Source organism: Ciconia boyciana, chromosome 14 (assembly GCF_034638445.1).
Source record: "Ciconia boyciana chromosome 14, ASM3463844v1, whole genome shotgun sequence".
NCBI classification, from domain to species: Eukaryota; Metazoa; Chordata; class Aves; order Ciconiiformes; family Ciconiidae; genus Ciconia; species Ciconia boyciana.
Window position 1 is genome coordinate 143,182 of NC_132947.1, and position 21,298 is coordinate 164,479.

Here is a 21,298-nt window from a genome sequence, read left to right on the forward strand (position 1 = left end):
ATCCAAACTCAACTTTTTGACAGTGCAGTTACGATCAATATACAGAAATGGCTGCACCATTTTAGTACCATCAGTAACACAGACAGTGTTTTGGGTTTGCCTTTACCAAACACAAGTGTTGGATCAGACGTGAATGGCATTTAAACTAACAGATGAAACAACTGATGACGGAAAGAAAACGAACATACCAGAAACCCATATTCCAGACAGAAAGAAAGGTGATTCACCAGTAGGAAATCTCAGTACTTCTGCTGAATGTTTTGACCTCTGTAGTGGTCAATTCCTGTTTCTTTCTCTCAGATCTTGGATAGAAAACCTCAGGTATCTAATTAAGGATCGCAAATTCTCACCAGATGGAATGCCAGTACAAGCACTTGAGCACTGCATGCGGAAGTCTCTTTTGTGTGTTAACCTTTTCAATGGGCCTTTTTAGCCCATATCAGTGTAATGAAAGATGCAAAGGGACAATAAGTAGTTCTCTGTTCACAGTTTACAAAGTGCATCCTACGTAGCAAATATTACTTGCAGTTGACAATTTGACCAAGAGATGGTACTATGCGTATACATAGCCATTACAAGGCAGTGGTGATGGGATAAATACCTGCTTCTATCTAAATCACTCTCTGATTTAGATGGTCATAAACATGTAAACTGCAAAGGTTCATTTAAAAACACTGATCATGCAAAGAAAGTCAGTGGTTTCACCACAATCAACTGGCTTACAATTTGTGTACACTTAAAGAGCACGAATGAGTCATTATATACTGTGTTTAGCTCTTTGTATAAAAAACAAGTTCAAGACACGTACTACAATCACACATAACTGACACTGAAAAATGTATGTTGACAATAAACTCACAGAATTTTCTGGAAGATCTCCCCAGTGTGCTTATATTTAGTGTTTCCCAATTTCCGCAAATCTGGTGACCTCCACGCTTCCTAATAAAAGGCAAAGTAGTCAAAGCTTACATAAGGCAGCAATGTGCCCTTGCCGCAAAGAAGGCTAAGGATATCTTGGGGTGCATGAGGTAAAGTATTGCCAGCAGGTCGAAGGAGGTGATCCTTCTCCTTTATTCAGCACTGGTGAGGCCACACCTCACCCTGCTGGGCTCCTGAGTACAAGAGAGACATGGACATACTGGAGAGAGTCCAGCAAAAGGCCACAAAGATGATGAAGGGACTGGAGCACCTCACATACAAGGAAAGGCTGACAGAGCTGGGACTGTTCAGCCTGGAGAAGACTTGGGGAGGATCTTATCCATGTATATAAACACCTGAAGGGAAGGTGTAAAGAGGACAAAGCCAGGCTCTTTTCAGTGGTGCCCAGCAACAGGACCAGAGGCAATGGAAACAAACCGAAACACAGGAGGTTCCCTCTGAACACCAGGAAACACTTTTTCACTGTGAGGGTGACTGAGCACTGGCACAGGTTGCCCAGAGAGGTTGCAGAGGCTCCATCCTCGGAGATATTCAAAAGCCATCTGGACATGCTCCTGGGCAACCAGCTCTAGGTGGCCCTGCTTGAGCCGGGGATTGGACCAGATGACGTCCAGAGGTCCCTTCCAACTTCAGCCATTGTGCAATTCTGTGAAAGTGAATCTGTACAATTAAGGCTATGCTGTAAATGACTAAAACTAAGAGAGTTTGTATTTAGCTTAAATGGTGCATACAAGCAAGCAACTGTAAAGTTTAATATGCAAATACTAAGAAAATCACCAACCTCACTGGACCATACTGTGCAGCAGTTATCTAGTATAAATCCAAATCTCATTCTGGAATCGCTACAACTACCTCTGAATGCATCACTGCTTATGTAAGATATGGGTCCCTTTTTCCTATTGTATATGTGCCTACACTGATCTCTACTTGCTATTTTATGGCCTAGTCATTCAATATCTTCAGATTCCTCTACAACTTTTCCAAAGCTGCCTCCCTCATCTTCACTACTCAGAATAACTGAGCAAGCTTTGCCACCTCTTGTCTTTTTATCGGCTTCTCAAATTATTCACGAATTTGTGGAAGATCACAGATTTCTGCAAAACTACTGGTGACTCACTCCACAGTGAAAACTGATTATTTCTGCTGTCTTATTTCCTGCTTTTTGACCAATTCTTTATCAATGCAGTGACCATCCTTTTATATTACAGCAACTTTAAGAATGTATTTAATCCAAGTCTCCAGTGTGACATTTTAAAATAGTCTGCATTATGCTACAGAAATTCTACTTTTTTTAGTTGTTGTTTTTAACAATTTTCCTCATTTTGAAGTGGTTTCACTTTTTTAAATTAGGCACAAGGGCAATGGATATATTGACCTTTTTTTTTTTTACTCCTTGAAGGGTTTAGGATCTAAGTAGCGTAGGGTCAATGTTGGAGCGCAGCTCTTCAACGCTTACATTTCAAGTGCATTCTGTGCATTGTTTACAGCCAAGTTAAGATTTGTATTTCCTACTCTGGGGTCTCCAATGCACAGCTCTTCAAAGAAATTGCCACTGCCTATCTTTAAAGGCTTCACGTGCCACTGTGGACTTTAACCTCGTCTGTAGGTAGGAAAAGTCACCCCTTTCTGTAGGTCTCTTTAGTGTGGTCTGAGAGATAAGAGAGTCCTCAACTTCTGCACAGCAGGCCAGCAAGATAAGCTGAAGGAGAGGTGGCAACATCACGTCCTACCCTGTATAAAGAAATCGAGCAAACAACTTTGCAAGTGGATAATTTTTAAAGAAAGCTGAAGGAAGGAGCCATTGCCCACCAGAGCAAGCAGGAGCTGAAGACTTTCACAGTACAGGGAACTAGACATGGGCCAAGGTAAGTAAAAATTACTTTGGTTAGTCCGAAGCATTTGCCAGTTGTCTGTCAGGAAAAACAACTGTCCCTGCTCCAAGACAGTGTTCATGAGGCTTGTAGAAGAGGTGAGCTTCTTACAGGGCAGGAGCCAAGAAAGTGCTCTAAAGGCTAAGGGAGTTCAATTCACACGGAGGACTGCACAAAAAGGGACAGCAAACAAAAGCTGGTATCAATGCCTAAGAGGAGTTTGAGAGAAGTGGCAGCTAAGCCAGACATGTGAGAGTTTGGAAGTAAAGGCAAGAGAGTTATCCTTTAACATAGGGGATGGGAGGCAGGGGGTGGGGGGAGGTAAGCCAGCCTACAAAACTGAAGCAGAGAGATGACTAAGTGTTTTAGCCACTTGAGCAAGGAGAGGGTCCAGGTTCCAAGCAACCTTGAAGAAAGTGACAATAAGATCCATGAAAAGTCATGTGAAGGAGAGGGAGCCAGACTGCATATGACTCACCAGTCTACAAGATAGCCAGAACAGACATCATCATCATAGACAAGAAAATACACGAGGTCAGAGCTGGCTCTGTAAAGCTTAAACTGGCGGAGGGCTATGAACTGGGACAGCTGTAAAGGGATTTGAAAGCCAAACCAGAATCATTTACTGAAAACAATGCATGACAAAATTCATAGTGGAAAAAAGAAACAAAGCACACAATCCAATGGGACTTCCACAACAAACACAGAAGGGACAACAGCAATGGGAGAAGGCATCAACGCAGAGGACAAGGCAAGTTAGACATAAGGAGAGAGTAGACCAATGAAAACTGCAAACAGTAGTAGTTGTGGCTTTAGCACAGGAGCAATGGGTTTAGATAGCAGGGGGATGCTCTGTGGATTTATTTTTTTTTTTTAGCTGGAACAAAGGGAGGAGCCTAGGTCAGCAAGTGGATGTAGGTGACAGGATGTGTCATGTAAGGGGCAGCAGTTACAACCCACAGATTCAAGGATCTTAGTGATGAGTTGGGAGCTGAAGAGATAAGTGAGGTCAGGATGATCCCAAGGCTGAGAAAAACCAGGGTGTTACCTGCTTCTCAGCAAGAAGCCTGGAAAGATTAAGAACACCACCAAAAGCAGAAGAAAAGTGCAACTATATGAGCACACTACAGCCACTGAGCACCAAACTGGGTGCTTGAAATTGTGACAATTTTTTTCTCTCTTCTGGTGCTGGACAGAAGCATGTATGATGTGTATGATGCATGTGTAGGAGACAGGAGGAGGAGCTCTCCTGTCTCCTGCAGCTCTGGGTGTGAGATTGCCAACTAATGTGGTGTAAAGAAGGAACAACCGGTGTTTGATTTGCTGTGATCCAGCATAGTTTCAGGACTATACAGCCACGCTGCATTCGAACCAGCAGTGAAGTTTGCACCAGTTGCTGGTCTTTGGTGCATATCAGACATACATAGTGCAGTAACTGCTGGAAGAGCTTGCACCCACATTGCAAGTGGGATGTAATAGCTTGCCTACTGTGCACAATTTCAACCATGTATCCACATGGAGAGATGCTGCTTTGAGTGCCATCGGTGCCCTTGAGTACACAGAGGAAGACTCCAAATGTAGTCACAGTGCATGCTCAGTGCTAACCACAACATCTGTATCATTTGAATACTCAGGTTTGTTCCATGTCCTTTCCTGGGCAGGAAGAAGCTTTTCCATGATCACTTGGTTCACTTAATGATGCTAAGGTATAAGCAAAGGCAGCTCATTAGCCACTTGACACAAGAACAACCAAGCTCAGAGTGAAGGCCCTTACAGTTACTGGGCAGAAAGTCTCAAAGGCAGCGGGGCACTGTCTGAATGGAGAAACACACGATCAGCTGTTTGCGTGTCTCAGGCTGTGGCGCAGGGCCAGACTGCGGGTAGCTCACAGCCCCAAACTCATTCTGTATCTTCTCACGCTACAGGTCTGAGCATCAAAAAATGTAATTTCAAGATCACAATGAACAACAATAACCACCACACAGAAGAAATCAGCACTGAAAGGCTTATGGTGAGGCGGGGGCAGCCATTTACTATCACTGTGAGCTTCTCAGCTCCAATACACAGCTACCTGCAGCAGCTGAAGAGGACCTTCCTCATAGTACAGACAGGTAACATCATTACCATACCTATCAGAGCTCTGGTCCTCCACCCACCTGAAGAACAGAGCTGGTGGCAAAACCCATCTTCAGAGCTGGACAGAGGTGCCCACATTTAGAAGTGAGGCCAGTGAACTGTTTATCTAAGGCAGAGTCGAGTCTCCTGCTGCTGCGACTGCAGGGTCAAAACTAGATCTCTTTCCAGAAGAGAGACTGCAGCACAATAACCAATGCAAGTTCGCTACTCTATGATTTGAAAGTACTCATGGGATCTCTCCTCTCTCCTAGCTTTTGGTTTAGGAATGTTCAAACTTATCTAGACTGTTACAGATGTTTTCTGTTACAGAGTGTTCTCTAGTGAGACTCCTGAGAAGGGCATTCAGTCCCAGCTTGTTTTACCATAATCTGAGCATTTGGCTGTGACTTTTGTTAGAAGACACTGAATCCCAGGGGGAGCAGGTCTGCACCATTCTGGCTGTTCCTGGTTTCTACAAATCTATGAAATACACATCCCACTTTCAAACATGGAGGCCTGAGTGCAGCACTAACCTTAGGAAGATTCACTAGGCATGAAGCTGCTAAAGGGTTGAGACTCTCTCACAAGAAAGGAGAGCTATGGCTCCAGATATAGACAAGGTCCCTGCAATCTGCGTGGGATGAGGATGCATATCTGGAATAGACACAACCAGCTCTCTTTGGCTGCAGGATCACATCCTTCCAAAGCTGTCCTGGTTTCGGCTGGGATAGAGTTAATTTTCTTCCCAGTAGCTGGTATAGTGCTGTGTTTCGGATTTTAGTATGAGAATAATATTGATAACACGTTGATGTTTTGGCTGTTGCTACGTGGTGTTTACATTGGTCAAGGACTTTTCAGCTTCCCATGCTCTGCCAGGTGCACAAGAAAATGGGAGGGGGCACAGCCAGGATAGTTGATCCAAACTGACCAGAGGGCTATTCCATACCATATGATACCGTGCTCAGTATATAAACTGGGGGGAGTTGGGGGTGAGCAAGTGGCTGTGTGGTACTTAATTGCCAACTGGGGCTAAACCACAACAAAAGCAGATGGAACCCAGACTGAATTTCCCATCTCCAGCCTGGGAGACCAGAAGCAGTGGAGCCCAGAACTGGAAGAACAGGACTCATGCTTCTGGACCATCTTTGTGAACACACCTGCCAATGCTCCCATTGGCCAATATGCTCTGCTTTTACATGCTTCCAAGTCTTACTGTCTCCTGGGCAACTTCACCCTTCTCTTTAATCCCTGGTGCCAAGGTATGTGGTCAGAAACAGAAAGGCAGGCTGGGATCAGTCACTTCACAAAAACAGCTTTTGAGCTCTGGCACTCTGCCTCCATGGAGGCTGAGGCTGACTCACCTACCACCCCTGCCCTGCTCCCCACAGCACCTTAGGAAGGAGGTATGAGCTAATAAAAGCTCAAAGCTGCCTACCTCAGCTCTTTTGCCCCATTCCTGGAGTATTCCACTGCCAGAGCCCTGTCCTCCTGCTAAGGGAAAAATGTTTGATAAAGTGTTTCCTACCATAAAGATTTTAAGATGAGTCAAGATTATAATTGGTCTGATTAAGGCCACTGTATCTTTCTTAGGAACAGAGAAGTCAACAGCCAGGAGAGTAAAAGAGCTAACTAGTGCAATAGCCTAGGTCTGGTGGAACTTTTTGAACAAGGAAACAGAGATGACAATTATATTCTCCTTTCCTGTCTGATTCAGAATCTGTGGTATTTTTCCAGGGCAGAATGCCAGGGACTGCCGAAGCCCCTGGAATGCAGTGGAGTCTGCTGATGTAAGAGAGATGCTAGTACATCTGAGACCAGGAATGCTTTCTTCCTGATGCTTTTTTCCTCTAATCTAGATGATGAGGTGTTCTTGGCTAATGAGGCACTGCGGCAGGAGTACATTTTAAACCAAGAGGGTGTCACCTACTGGGGGACTAAAAATGCAGTCCTACCACAACCCTGGGACTTCAGTCAGGTAAGCAAGAGGTCCAATATGTCTGTGCTCTCTTACAGCCAGCAGCAGAGGAAGGGTGCACATCTCCTGTGTGTACAGGATGCTATCCATTTCCATACTGTGGCTTTGATGAAAGAACTTGCTCTCTGTACTCACTGTCTTTGTCTAACACTGTGCAGGAGAACAGGGACCTGTGTATGAAGTCCCATAACCAAGTATATGTAATTTTAGCTACCTTCTCAGGCTGTTCTCTATGAAGAAACGCATATCTATATCTGGGCTTTGTGTGCCTTCCTTTCATCAACAGATATAAAAGCATTTAACAGAGCTTAGTAGTACTGTCTCCATTTTACAGGTAAAGTGAGTAAACCTTCCAATTTGCCCAAGGCCATCTGACACAGGCAGTGATTAGAATGGGGTTTTATTCCACTTTAGTGCCACCAGATCACAAAGTACCTCTGTCCCAACCTAGAGAGTGCTCCAGAAAAGCCTCAATTTCCCTCAATCAGGGGATGCAGTATCATGCTAACGCATTTCCCACCTTGCTTCAATAAAGATGTAGGTCTGTAGCTCCCCCTCCAAATCTCTGCCTGGAGCTCTCCTCCACAGCCCACTTATATAAGACTATCAGCAGAAAGGGAGAAATAATCTGCACAGTTAAAAACCCTTGCAGGGACTCCAGAGAACAAATGTTTAGGCCAAATTTCCTGAAATGATGTGTTCTTGTTTTGGTTTGAGGAGGATATTGTTGACATCTGCTTCACGCTACTGGATGTAGGTGAACGCCATCAACGAGACAAGGATCACACCCAGCGCAAGAACCCTATTTACATCTGCCGCACAGTTGCTGCCGTGGGAAGGAGAGCAGACAGCAGCCCTAGCCCTAGCAGAGAAGACCCAAATGCAGAGCAAAGGCTAGCATCTTCTCAATCCCAGTTTATAGCAACCCACTGACCAAAGAGGAAGGCTGCCCAGGGCTGTTCCAAACACCTCCTGCCCATCTCCAGCCCTTCCTGATATTCCTGCAGCAGACAAGTAGTGCTGCAGGAGTTTCTTAGCAGTGACAGTACACTTACTGAATAAATCTCAGGGGAGACTCTTGCACCTGTTCTGCTCAGCCATGACCTTCATGCTTTGCACAAAAAATCCTTTTGGTTTCATATGCCTTGGGAGTAGCTTCATCAAACAGGATGAGGTGTACCTACCAAAGAGAGGCAATTCCTTAATCCATCTTTATCTCCTTCTTCCCTGCAGCTGAACTGCGATGAGTTTAGAGGAATCCTGACAGAATGTGGGACCGGGCAATACTATAACGGGACACCCCCTTCCAAGTGGCTGGGAAGCAGCCCCATCCTCCGGCAGTGGGTTGCAGTGCAATGCAAGCCTGTCCGCTATGGGCAGTGCTGCGTGTTAGCTGCAGTCATGTGTTCAGGTACAGTGGTGGTTCAAAGACTTTTGTGTTGAGCAAAGCCTTATTTGGTCTGCAGAACATCTAGTATATGCCTAAATTCCTGGATTAACACAGATCCCAGTAACATAACCTTTAATCTTTAGGTGAGAGGCTGATCCTCAGAGTTTCCTCATCAACATTCAGCATCACTAGCTTTGAGATAAAAGAGTATCAGTACACACCATTCACTGAATGCAACTATGATAGCTTATTTCCTGAGGGGGCAATGCCTCTTACAAAGTCCAAACAGCAGGCCTGGTGCCATTCCTAATAGGCCTAGGACAAAAAAAGGCTCTACATCTACCAGCCTGGGCACCCTTAGGGCAGGATGCACAACTGATTCACAGCTCTTTCTTCTGCACAGTTCTGAGGTGCCTGGGAATTCCTGTCAGGGTGGTCACAGGCTTTACGTGGGCTCACAACACTAACAGCAGCCTGAGTATGGATGAGTATTATGATGAAGATGGGACACTGCTTACACAAGACAAGAGTGCCCGTGTCTGGTAAGAAAACATAGCAGGACCCAAGCAAGAATTTGAGACAATACCTGGATCTAGGAAGTGATGAGGGGAAGAAAGTGGTAAACAGCTGCAGGGAGGTGGACAGGAGACAGCTCAGCTGAGATCCTGCCTACATGACCTGTTCTTGAGAAATTGCCGCAACCCAAACTGAAGAGTGCTTTATTACTAGGACCCACAAAGGAAGAATGATAGCCCAGTCCAGCTGGAGGAAATCCACTTGTCAAAAACCATGGTCTCTGCTCTCCTCAGCACGCACTGAGCTCTTTCAAAGGAGCATTAATTGGCTGTGGTTTGGCTAAAACTTTACTGTACCTCAGGGCTCAGTCCCTTCATATAAGCACATGATGTTGTCTCTTGCAGGACCTTCCATGTTTGGAACGAATGCTGGATGGCTTGAGCGGACTTGCTACCAGAGTACAGCGGGTGGCAGGCACTGGATGCCACCTGCCAGGAAAAAAGCAAAGGTAAGATATTAAAGATGGGCTTGGGGCGGGGGGGGGCGGGGGCGGGCAGGGAGTGGAGAGCAAATAAAACAGTTCAATATTCCTCCCTTCCACAACTTGCAATAGAAGGATGCAAAAGGGCAGGGACTATCAGGAATACTGCGGCCAGCAGGACTAGGGAAGTGATCGTCCCCCTCTACTCAGCACTGGTGAGGCCGCACCTCAAATACTGTGTTTGGTTTTGGGCCCCTCAGTACAAGAAGGACATTGAGGTGCTGGAGCGTGTCCAGAGAAGGGCAACAAAGCTGGTGAAGGGTCTAGAGCACGAGTCTGATGAGGAGCGGCTGAGGGAACTGGGGTTGTTTAGCCTGAAGAAAAGGAGGCTGAGGGGAGACCTTATCGCTCCCTACAGCTACCTGAAAGGAGGCTGTAGTGAGGTGAGTGTCACTCTCTTCTTCCAAATAACTAGCGATAGGATGAGAGGAAATGGCCTCAAGTTGGTTCAGGAGAGGTTTAGATTGGGTATTAGGAAAAATTTCTTTACTGAAAGGGTGGTCAAGCCTTGGAACAGGCTGCCCAGAGAGGTGGTGGAGTCACCATCCCTGGAGGAGTTCAAAACACATGTAGATGTGGCACTTCGGGAGACAGTTTAGCAGGCATGGAGGTGTTGGGTTGACGGTTGGACTAGATGATCTTAGAGGTCTTTTCCAACCTTAATGATTCTATGATTCTATGACTCACCCTGTTGACCTTAAGCACTAAATCATCATTCATCTGTTTGGTTTGTGCAGCTTGTGTAGCTCTAAGAGCTCTATCACAGCACTGCTCCCTAATGTCCTCCTAAACTAGATACTTCACCACTCCCAGTGTAGGTCTAAACTAGGCATGGGTCTAGCTGGTAAAGCATCTGAATCTTAACTGGGCCACATTTTTTCTTCAGGTCCATCCTTCTGTGGGCCAGCCCCTGTTCAAGCCATCAAGAAAGGGGACACAGAAGTTGATTATGATGTCTGCTACTTCTTTGCTGCCATCAATGCCAAGTGCCAGGTCTGGATACAAAAAGCAGATGACACCCTCAAGCCAGCTCTCAGTGGCACAAAGTACACTGGTAACAACATCAGCACCCACCAAGAGTGTGGGCAGTGAATGCTGTGAGGATATCACACACAACTACAAGTATCCTGAAGGAACAGGGTAGGCAAGTGCCTGAGCACATTCCCTGCCAGCATTACAAGTGAAGAGTAAAGGACTAGAGAGCAGAGCCATACCAGAGCATCAGGGTCATCCACTTCTCACTACTTCCGCTTCCTGAATGGCACAAGAACACCTTACTCTTGCTGTCTACAGAATCAAAGCACACATCATACCCCAAACTTCATCCTCCTTAATTACATTAACCAGCTCTCTAGGCCAGGCCTTTCTTCACCAGGCACTTTCCTGTCTGGAAAACCTTTCCTGATTTTTGTTACCTGTACACGCTGTACATTCACTTCCTGTTACCCCTGTAATATATATATATTTCAGACTCCAGCTTTCTAAAAAGGACTGTTGTGTTCCCAGGTATTGTCTAAATCCCTCCCTCAAAAAGTAGCTCCCCCTTCAGAATCTATTACTGAGTGCTGTTTCCCTGACCCAACCCTACCATCTCATCTTAGCCTATGGCATGTTGTCTCCTTGGCTGCAGTCCATCACAAGAGAACAACGTACTGTGCCCTAGCTACAGCTACAGCTAAAAGAGGCAGCTGCCTCTTTTACTCTGACAAATGTTAGCACCAAGGTGCTTTAAAAACTATGACAAATCTTTCCAAGTAGAATATTTCGGGTACATCCAATGAATGTCCTGTCAGCTGAAATTCTCGGACTGCTCCAACCAGAAGCACAACAGAATATCAGTTATCTACAGTACGGCCAGGATAATTCAATGCCATCCTTCTGCATTTACTGCTTCACACGAGTGAACAGGAAAGAATACTAAAATATGTGCTCCCTTTTTTTCTGACAGGTTCTCTTCAGGAAAAAGTAGTACTTGACAAAGCCTACAGAAAGATAAATAAACTTGAGACAACCAGCAGCGAAACACAGGTTAGCTCCATTCCTACTGCCCTTGAAGAGCCAGTTAACCTTTTCATCCACCTCCAGTCGAAGAGTTCTCTGCTACTGGGACAAGATATTCCACTTTCCATTGAAATGTTTAACCACAGTGGTGGAGAGGCTACTCATCTGGTAGTTGGGGCCCAGTCTCTACATTATGACGGTTTGCCCGTTACCCGACTTTGGAAGGAAGAGTTTCATTTTATCCTCAAAAGTGATGAAGGTAAGGACTGTACTGAGTGCATGGCTAGAAAAGTGTATCTAGTCCTCTCGCTTCAGGAAAAAATGCACTTAGCCGTAAGTTTACAGAAGGTTGGCTGAACAGTTGATTGTAGGTGATTGAAATAAAACACTTTGGCAACATCATCTTAGAGATTCTGAATCTGCAAATCCAGTTGGGATCACTTAAGCTTTTAAATGCTGCAGCTTTTAGTACAATGTTGGGCACTAAACACTCCTAGGTGCCATGCAGGCTAAGACCAGACTGTACTTATGATCTGCATTGTCATCTGTATTTCACCACTCTGTATTCCAGCTAACAACCTGCAGGTCTTTGTGCCTTACTCACAGTACAAAAAAAGAGTTGGGAGAGAAGCATCTGCTTAGGCTGACTGCCAAGCTGAGAGACAAGGACTCCTACATATACTTTGCACAGGAAGAGATCAGCATTTGTGATCCCCCTCTCGCTACTGAGGTTAGATCGGTCTATTATTCTGTAGTATTTCTCACTGTAGTAGTGAGAAAACAGCTTTCATAGTCATAAGCAGCAAAAAGATTCTGCTGGGTTGAGTGGCTCTCCTCATGCTGTCTTCTTTCAAAGCACTGAGACATCAGTTTGAGAAAGGTGAGTTGTGCCACACTGTTGTATATGTGTGAGCATAAGGAAATCCTGATGACTCCTAACTCACTCACCAGTCTGGAAATCAGAGGCTGCAGAAGGAAACTAAAGCAGAAGACTGTAGTTGAGAAGAAAGCAAGCTGGACTTTGCCTCTTCTGGCAACTGGCAGCTCAGGCTGAGACCTCTGGCACCAAAAAATAATTTATCTCCCTTTAATCATAGAAGAACCTCTTTCCTTCTCTGTTTCAGCTCATTTCCTTCTCTCAGTTTCAGCTCATTTCCTTCTTTCAACAGTTTCCAGAAAATATGGTACAATATCAGCCAAGCACAGCAAAGATCAGCTTCCTGAACCCTCAGAGAAGTGTGTGATAGTGGTTGCAGGGCAAGGGCTCATTTACAGACAAAGGAAGTGCAGGTAAGTGCAAGCTGATTGATCTAAGAACGGTAAATGGAAAAAGAGAAAAAATACAAGCTAGAGAAACCCTTGCACAGGAAAGGCTGTCCCCAAAAATAAGTGGGCAACAACGTGGCAGGAAGAGACTGCTACAGCATGAAAACCACAGGCATCCCATCCTTTATTTACAGATAATACAGAAGATTTTCACACTGAAAAGGAGAAAAGCCAGATAACAGAACTTTCAAAAGATGTGTAATACATAAGTTGAAGCCAGTATGACATTTGTGAAAGCTTCAACCCCAAAGGCCTAGAGAGCAGAAGGAAAGCCCCCTGCCAACAAAAAGGGTAACAAGAGAAGTACCACAAGACTTGCACAGAAATACACATTAAATAAGACAACAGTTATAGGTTACTGAAATGAGCTATGAAATTTAGAAATTATTTGCTGTTGAGAAATCAATTGCTTTTGAGCTAGCCACTTGAATATCCATAAGTGAGGTAAAACTATACCGTTTGTGACGTATCTTTCCACCCATTACCCACTGTCAGCAATAAAGACACTCCCTGGGTAGAATTTTAACAGTGTCTTCCCCTTCTCTGCTGAAGAACAGGCAAACCTGACTTAGACAATAGTCATCCAAAAAGGCACGCTCTCCATGTGAAAAAAAACCACATTTCTCTCAAGAAGCTGCATTAGGACAAAGTAACCTTAGATGCCTCCATGGGGAGTTCAACCCTCCTGTCATATCTCCCTCCCAAACTACTGTCAGATCACAACTCCATTGTGGTAGTTTAGATAACTGCTAGCCGCCTTCTATTTTTTTTTCTTTCCTTTTTTTGGCACCACACCCCTGCCTAGCAAATGCACCTCCTGGGCCCTGGGAAATAGAAATATAGCTAGAAATATAAAGAGGTGCGCTTCCTGTATAATCCCTTCTCACCTTTCAGGTTGGGCTCTATGCAACCGAAAAGCATTCAACAGCTGCAAATCCCATTCACCCCCACCCAAGCAGGGCCCAGAAGACTCACTGCACATCTTACCTGCCTTCAACTCCAGAACCTGAAGAGCTACAAAACTATCAACATTGCAGCTGCCTGATGCCCAACTTACAACAGGTCCTGCTGTCCTGCTTACAAAAGAGCGGTCATGATCTGTGCCCTGATCTTAAGCAAGCACAGATGTTAACAGTTTAACTAAAGTTATATTTCAAACCATGTCTGACTTTGATTACTTGTACAAACTCAAGTCTCTCCCATCTGCCACTATGCCCACTCTCCAGTTTTATAAGTTGAACCTTACTGTGACAAAGATGGGCTAAATGCTCAAGCAGATGCTGCATTTCTCACTGTGCATATGTGCTGAACCCACCACTTAGTCATTTTTCCCCAGCGGTGGCAAAAAAGGATATCCTAGAACTTTAAAGTGATGATAGATGTAGCGTTTCTCTAGAGACATACTCTTATCCCCCTACAGATCCTTGATGTTGGTAAAGCAGTAAATAATATTTTCTACTGCTTTCTGAGGAAGTAGAAAAGAGAAAGATAGTTCACTCTTCTCTAAGGTTAGACAGGAAATAGCAGCAGTGCTGCATATTTTTTAATGGTTCATCAGGCTGCTGGCGAAAGACGCAAGACCCTTTCCTTCTCTATATATCCTCTGCCACCTGAAAACAGATAAAGCCACTCATGCAAATCTAGCAATATTTTATTGTTCTTTGAACCCCATAGTAGTTGTAACGTCTGAAGAATAGGGGACATTCACAGCGTTAAGATGCAGCACCGCACCATCCCAGGAATCCAAGCAAAATGACTCCTTCTGCAATGGCAAAGAGCAACTTCCTGGGAAAGTTTTACCAAGTAGCAGTAAAGTTCTCTCCTAAAAACATTGTTCTCACCATTCTCACAGTAGCTGGAGAACAGCAAGATTCACTGGAAAAGCATAAGCCAGAGCCAGTGGCAGAAACACATGCAGACATGGAAGAGCTAAAGTTGACCCTGTGTGAAGTTCTTGATTTTGTTCATGTTGTGATCTACTGCACCAGTTAGAAACTGCACCCAGCCTTCCTCTGATGGTGGACATACATGGCTTGTCCTGCAAAAGTGGAGGAAATTCATTAGGAAAGCCTCCTGGGTGTCTTACACCTATGCATCCAGACAACACACGGGTATTGTGAAGTGCTGAATTACCACAGCATTAAAACAGGACTGCTATAGCCCCAGAGTGCTTTGAGCAAGGAAGAACCCACATCCATGTCTCTAGTCCCAAACCTTAACACATATGTGTGTGTCTTCAGTGGGAACCACTTTCCTCCCTACCATCCTTTTCTTACTCCCATCCCTTTGTGACTGGATAACATCATAATTATTCCAAAATGCCAGCATTTACTGTCTAGAAATGAGTCATCTTTGACAGGAGGCAGAAAGATATCAACCTGCATAGCGGGGAACACACACTTATAAAACTGTAACTAATACTCACTTTGTAATCTCTAAGACTTTCTTTAATACCGAGGCCAACTTCGCAGCCTAGAAAGAAACAAAAGGGAAATAAAGTGAGCCAAACATGGAAAAAAAGGGGCTCAGCAGTACTGGAAAACAAAGGGGGGTGCAGGAATGCCCAACACAGCCAAGAATGAGCAAAACTGCCACAGATACTGATGCAGAAGGAAGCGATCTATCACTACCATGCTGGGAGTGTCTCCCAACCTACTGCTGGCTAGGACAGGTCAAAATAAAGACAGGCTGTTTTTTAAAGCATACGTTAAAATGCTTTTTTCTTTAAAAAGATAAGCCTATTAGAAATTGGTAACTGATATTAAGGCAAGAAGTTACAAGTGACTGACTGTAATGCAATTTTATATTAAATAATACTTTCTTTTTTACCCCAAAAAATCAAGCCACTGGCCAAAGGCATGAAACCAGAATTAAGAATAAAAAAAATCTCAGATATGAGAAGATACGTACTTAATTTATGATGCAAGGGACCCCTGGAAGTCACCTAGTACAACCTCCTGCTCAAAGCAAGGCCTACCTCAAAGTTCAGTCAGGTTGCTCAGAGCCTCGCCCAGTCAAGTTTTGAGCATTGCCAAAGATGGAGACTCCGCTGCTTCTCTCGGCAGCTTGTTTCAGTGCTTAATCATGCTCACTGTGAGAATTTTTAATTTGTATTTTTAATCTAGATAACTTTATTTAAGCAAGTCTACATTACCCAAGGAAGAAAGTAGACATGCAGTACATCAGCAGCCTAGACCTCACTTTCCTGAGGTACTGTCATTGGACATCTCTATGGATTATAGTTCAGAGCCAAAGCTCAAGTGGCCATTCTCTTCCCTGAAGAACTAAAGATGAGGAATGCATTTCCACCTGAAGGAAGCTAAGTGTGCAAGAACCAAAGGGGACTCTTCATTCCTAAGAACTTGTTACTGAACCAGTCACTAACACCCACCTCTCCCTGACAGTCACATAATCCCTCCAATTCGATTTCTTCCCCTTCTCTACAGCCAAGTGAGTAGACCTGCATGCAGGCTGCAGATACTTACATTGAGTCGCACAGCCAACTGGTTCATAGGTGGATACATGCTCAGTGCCAGCTCATCAACACTAGAAGAGAAGAGAGGAGAGCAATGGAAGAAGGATCCTGATAGCAAAACTCATGGATCCTGGTCAAAGCCTACACCCACCCTGAATGTAAATCAGAAATGGCAGCGCATGACAAGGAGACAATGTCAGTCATACCCACGGGATGCTTCTCACTGCCTTCTCAGACATCTGTGTGCCACTCTCACCTTAGAGTGAGACATGGCCACAGCTCCACCCCAAGCTGCAACATATGTTCATCTCCTAACTTGCACAACTCTCAACAGCCTATGCCATAATAGTCTTCCCACCACACCTGCTTCCACCACCTACTCACAGCTTCAATATCATAACGGCTTTCCTAATCCATTCTCTGGACCTCAAGAAAGACAGGGACTGCTCTGGAGCAAAAAGCAGCAAGGAAAGAGACCTGTTTACCTTGGACTGATCTCATTAGCAATGTCTGCAAGATCATCCAGCTGAGCGATCTGCTCTGGAGAATCAGCTTTGCCATAAGCCTTCACTACACCCAAGACCTTCTTCAGGCAAGCTTTAGAAGCCTTCATTAATCCCATGCAGGAGCTAAGCAGCTTCCGGTCAGCTTCTGACCAATATGTATCTCTGTTGCCCCGAAAGCCCAGCTCTTCATCTTCCATGATGTCACTGTAAGGGTCTTGCCCTTCCACCAGAGCCTGAGAACATAGATGCACTGAAAACCCAGAGCCTAACATCGATTCCAGCAATACCCAGGAGGAAAGGGAAAACAATCTAGAAATCATACAAATAATTTATGGAGGAATCTCTCTCCAACTAACATCTCAGTTGCCAGATTCTGTTAATCCTAGCAGGACTGGATTAAGAAAAATGAATCCCCCCTCCAATTCAACAGAGCAAACAGCAAGAACCTGGCAAATAGTGCCATTCTTACATCAACCTAAACCACCTCCCCCCTCCCCCCACAATTCAGGACATAGCTTTATAGAAACCTTATATAAAGTACACCAGGCTTAAGTTTAAAAACTCAGTAAGATCCAGGCATAATACAATAATCTAGCTCATATCAGAACAAATTTAAATCAAAGCCTGCATATAAAAAAATGCCTGTGTTCCATCACCAAACCAGCACTGCAATCCATCACTGTGGGTTCCTCAAAGGCTTAGGGGCTTCCTTACATGTTCCATCTCCTCCAGAGCATCCTTGACCACACCTAGACATGCAGCCAGAGCTGACGCAACTGCTGCCTGGTTATCTGCAAAAACAAAACGACGAAAACTGTGGCACTGCACTGATTCAAATCAGTTTGCAACAACATTCACGATCATTAGATCTTGAGATTATAGGATCAAACTTTTTGCAGGGCTCAGAGCTGCATTGTTGCCATGCAAAGAATCTGGCCTGGCTTCCAAGCTTATACATTTCAAAAACAGTCGGGTTTTGCAGAATGAGCGAGCCTTCATTGTACTACCTAGAATGCCCCTTGCAAGGGCTATTGATATTCCAAGACAACACATCCTAGTTCTGTTGTTCTGCATATACAATACTCACCTCGTGGCAGGTTGGACGCTTGCTCGCATGCCTCCCACACACCACCAGTTGATATAAGCTGCTCCTGAGACAAGCTGAAACAAAACAAAACCCCCAAAGTTAGACTCAGTAACACCACTCTGCTAGACTGTGTTTTTATTTTCTGCACCAAAGATGATGCACACTAGTAGAAGCTCTGCTGGAAAGAAGTCCCCAACCAGCTTGTCACTAGTATCTCATGTCTGTGTAAAGGAAGAAGTGCTGGCTCCTGCTGACTTTAATTATCCATCAGAACAAGAAGCAGGACCTTCTTACAAAGGCCTCTCAAGGTGCTTAGGCATATTATTTTTCTTTCAGAATCTATGCAAATCAGAAGTCTGTATTAGGGATTGCTGACCTCTGCCTAAGGGCAGTGGCGTGTAATCCATAAAGAGAGGAAGTGGTCCATAGCGGTTCAATAACTAGCTTTATAAAGTTGTTCAATCATTGCGTATGACGGTTCACTCCAAGGGCAAAAACTACCAAACAGTGCAAATGCTATCCAGCACCTTCATGGGAATCCTCTCCCAGCATCTTTCCTTGCCACAGACAACATGAAAATCTGTTCTCCACGTAGGCAAATGTACCTGATTCAGTCGCTGGGACAAGAGGGTACTGTCAGGGCCTTGAGTGTATACCACCCTCCCAGGAGTTTAGTTGGCTCAGTTGAAGAGTTTAGTTGGCTAAGTACAAGGTCAGCTCCTTTGCTGATTGGAGGTATTGTGAAGAAAGGTAGAAGGGAGGGCCAGCCCTTCCTTACCCAAGGAGATGCTTCTACCTTGAGGTTCTTTCACTGGGCCCTGTTTGTGCTGTGTAGCAGTTATGTCTGCATCCAGTCTCATACCCCCTTGTTTCTGTCCTGGATTCTGACCCACTGATTTGACCTTCCTGCCTTGACCTCAGACCCAACTCATTGTAACAGACATGCTGGGCAATCACTGGGTGGTGTCTGATGCTGGTTACTCTCTCTGGACCTGATCCTGACGTGCTGGCCTGACTTTCCAGCTTGACCTCATCACTACGGACTTGTCTGATGATCTGGACTCTCAACTGAACCTCACTACCCTGCTCACTCAGCACTGCTCTGCTCACTCAGATACTGGGGGACAGGGCCTTTGCTGATGAGGCCACTGCCTCATCCTGCCTCATAACAATGCTCTGCTTCTGCCTCCCCCCTTCCCTTCAGAAGCAGTCTGCACTTGCTGCTTCCTAATAAGTGTACTTGTAACTTTTTCTTCCCTTTTTTTCTGGAAAATTGCTACCTCTCCAAAGGAGCACTGAGAATTGTTTCTGTGAGCTGTATCATTCCTTCCACTACTTCAGTGGTAGCATCTCGTACCATCTTCCGAAGAGTAGTACCTGGTCGAGATTGAAAAAGAGCAAGAAAGTTGCTACAAAGTCAGCACTGACAGAAAGCAACTGCAGATGATGAAAACACAGACTGCTCCATTTCTGTGGATACACTGTATAAATAAAGTTACAGGTATTTTAAGAAAGCAACATGTTTCCCAGTTCCAAAAGGACTTTGGACAAGGATCTCAACACTTTATAAATACGAATGCTCAATCAACTATACAACTTCCTACATTATCACTGTTTCACAGATGGAAATCTGCAGGAGTAGACAGACAAGTGGTTCACTCATAAACATGGTGCAAGTCTACAGAATAGCTGATAATGGGACTACCTGCTCATGATAACTTGCTTTTGGGCAGATGCCAGATCTCATATTAGGCTCTGAAATACTGTGTTTCTTTATACAGTAGCAGTGAAAGAACCACCACCCTGTATAGTGGTGACTGCCCTGCTGTCACTATCTCACCTTGGCCCTTGGGGAGCCAGTAGTACACTGTGGCAACTGCAAGAATGGCATTTTGGACATCTTCACTCAGCTTCTGGCAATCCTGAAAATGGACAGGCAAAAGGATTAACCCTGAGTAGTACATGGCTACACCGCATTTAGAAAGTCTCACACGCAATCGCTTACATTCAGATTGCTTTGGAAAAAGGGAAGCACACTAATGGCCATCTTGCTTGAGAAACAAATACAGCACAACAAGAAAATACAGTATGCAAGCTGTATACATCATAAGCCGCCTCATGATTTGGTAAGAAAACAGGCCCTGGTGTGGTGGTCATGCACCAAAGAGGAAGAAGTAGCTTAGATCATTATTCTGAACTGGAAATCTTTTTTTTTTTCCTCCTCCAAACACAGGTGTGATAAACTTCTCTCAATTAACAGCAAAAATATTGTGTATTCTTTGTTAGCTCTAAGGTCCGTATTGTCCAATATCCTGTCTCTATCAGCAACCAGCTGTAGATGTTAAAGAAAAGAATGCAAGAATACTTCTATTTGGTGTGTCTCCCTAACTTACAGAAATTAGTTCCCTGGGCAATTCTTGAACTGGATTAATACACTCTACAATGCATAGCCCATACCGACATCCTTTGTTTGCACTGAACCAAATGACTTTGTTTTAGTCAAGTGAACCAAGAGATACCTGAAACTTGTCATACAGACTGCAATTTCAGTCTGTGAGGGCTTTCACTCACCTCTGCAGAAGTCAGCGGAGGCCTTGAGAATGCCAGACTCAGCTTTGTAGCCTCCTGTGACGTTACCTTGAACGTCTGACCTAGAAAGGATTCAATGGGAGCAAAACAATAGAAAGTAACTTGGGTAAAAGAATAGAGCAGCTAGATGAGCAACATCTCTGATGCTGCTTTGCCCTACTGCTCGATTACCATTTCTTCCTCCCAAGCAATACAAAGACACAAACTAAATACCACCATAGAACAAGAAAAAAATTCCTGGTGTATTTGTGCCCTGCGTGTTGCATGCATCCTATGTCTGCCTTTTTCCTAGTTTTTTAGGGATATCCACAATCACGTTTTGTGTCCTGGTCCATGACACCTTCACCAGGATGTGCTGTGAAGCTTTAGCAGGGACCAAAAGCTTTAGAAATCTAGCTGTGACAACCGTTCGATACTGGCCGCTGCTTTGCCGACGCCAACCCGCTGGCGCAGAGGGCAGGTGCAAAAGCCCCGGCTAGAGACCTGCCGGGCATCTCGCCTGCAAGTCAGAGCCGGGCCACACACCAAAGCGTGAGCCCTGGCCCGCCCCGCTCCAGCGCCGGTCCCGACCCGGCCCGGCACCTACAGCGCGGCCCGGCACCGCCCGACCCCGCACGCGGCCAGCTGCCAGCCCGCTCCCCCACCCGTACCTAGCGCGGCCCAGAAGCGCGGCAGCTCGAACGGCTCGCGGCCCTCGCCCGGTTCGCCCTCTGTAAAGGCAGAAAGAGACCTCAGCCAGCGGAGAGTCGGCTTGGCTTGGCTTGGCCCGGCCCGGCCCCCACCCGGCCCCGGCCCCCACCTCGGACCCGTGCCAGCACCGCACGCAGCGCGCCGCGCAGCTCCCGCAGCGGCTCCCGCGCCTCCATGGCTGCGGGAGCTGCCCCCAGCGCGCGCCGCTCCGCCAGGCCTGCCCATCGACCGACCGTGCGTCACATCCGCTTCCGAGTAACGGCAGGAGCGACGCTGC

The 21,298-nt window shown here is 45.4% G+C and overlaps 2 protein-coding genes across 4 annotated transcripts; one reads left to right on the top strand and one right to left on the bottom strand.

The window, feature by feature from the left end:
• Positions 1 to 2,677: 2,677 nt before the first annotated feature.
• On the top strand, positions 2,678 to 13,742 carry LOC140659634 (protein 4.2-like). Its single transcript, XM_072879501.1, is given in 16 exon segments — positions 2,678 to 2,804; positions 4,736 to 4,921; positions 5,963 to 6,184; positions 6,782 to 6,900; positions 7,618 to 7,731; positions 8,134 to 8,311; positions 8,694 to 8,832; positions 9,211 to 9,314; positions 10,234 to 10,415; positions 10,417 to 10,495; positions 11,296 to 11,607; positions 11,920 to 11,957; positions 11,959 to 12,078; positions 12,518 to 12,575; positions 12,578 to 12,638; positions 13,569 to 13,742. Coding segments are annotated over 16 exon segments (2,073 nt in total). The 5' UTR covers positions 2,678 to 2,794; the 3' UTR covers positions 13,720 to 13,742.
• On the bottom strand, positions 12,768 to 21,284 carry CCNDBP1 (cyclin D1 binding protein 1). Of its 3 annotated transcripts, none has more exons than XM_072879250.1 (11): positions 21,131 to 21,284; positions 20,982 to 21,041; positions 20,314 to 20,393; positions 19,583 to 19,664; positions 19,023 to 19,119; positions 17,743 to 17,816; positions 17,370 to 17,446; positions 16,635 to 16,888; positions 16,160 to 16,220; positions 15,100 to 15,146; positions 12,768 to 14,712 (listed from the first exon to the last, which is right to left on the bottom strand). In XM_072879250.1, exons 1-11 carry the CDS (start codon positions 21,195 to 21,197, stop codon positions 14,604 to 14,606), a joined length of 1,008 nt encoding a protein of 335 aa, XP_072735351.1. In that variant the 5' UTR covers positions 21,198 to 21,284; the 3' UTR covers positions 12,768 to 14,603. The 3 variants fall into 3 exon arrangements, with proteins under 3 accessions (XP_072735351.1, XP_072735350.1, XP_072735353.1); XM_072879249.1 differs by having other exon boundaries at positions 20,982 to 21,061; positions 21,131 to 21,276; XM_072879252.1 differs by lacking the exon at positions 20,982 to 21,041 and having other exon boundaries at positions 21,131 to 21,283.
• Between the last annotated feature and the right edge of the window lie 14 nt (positions 21,285 to 21,298).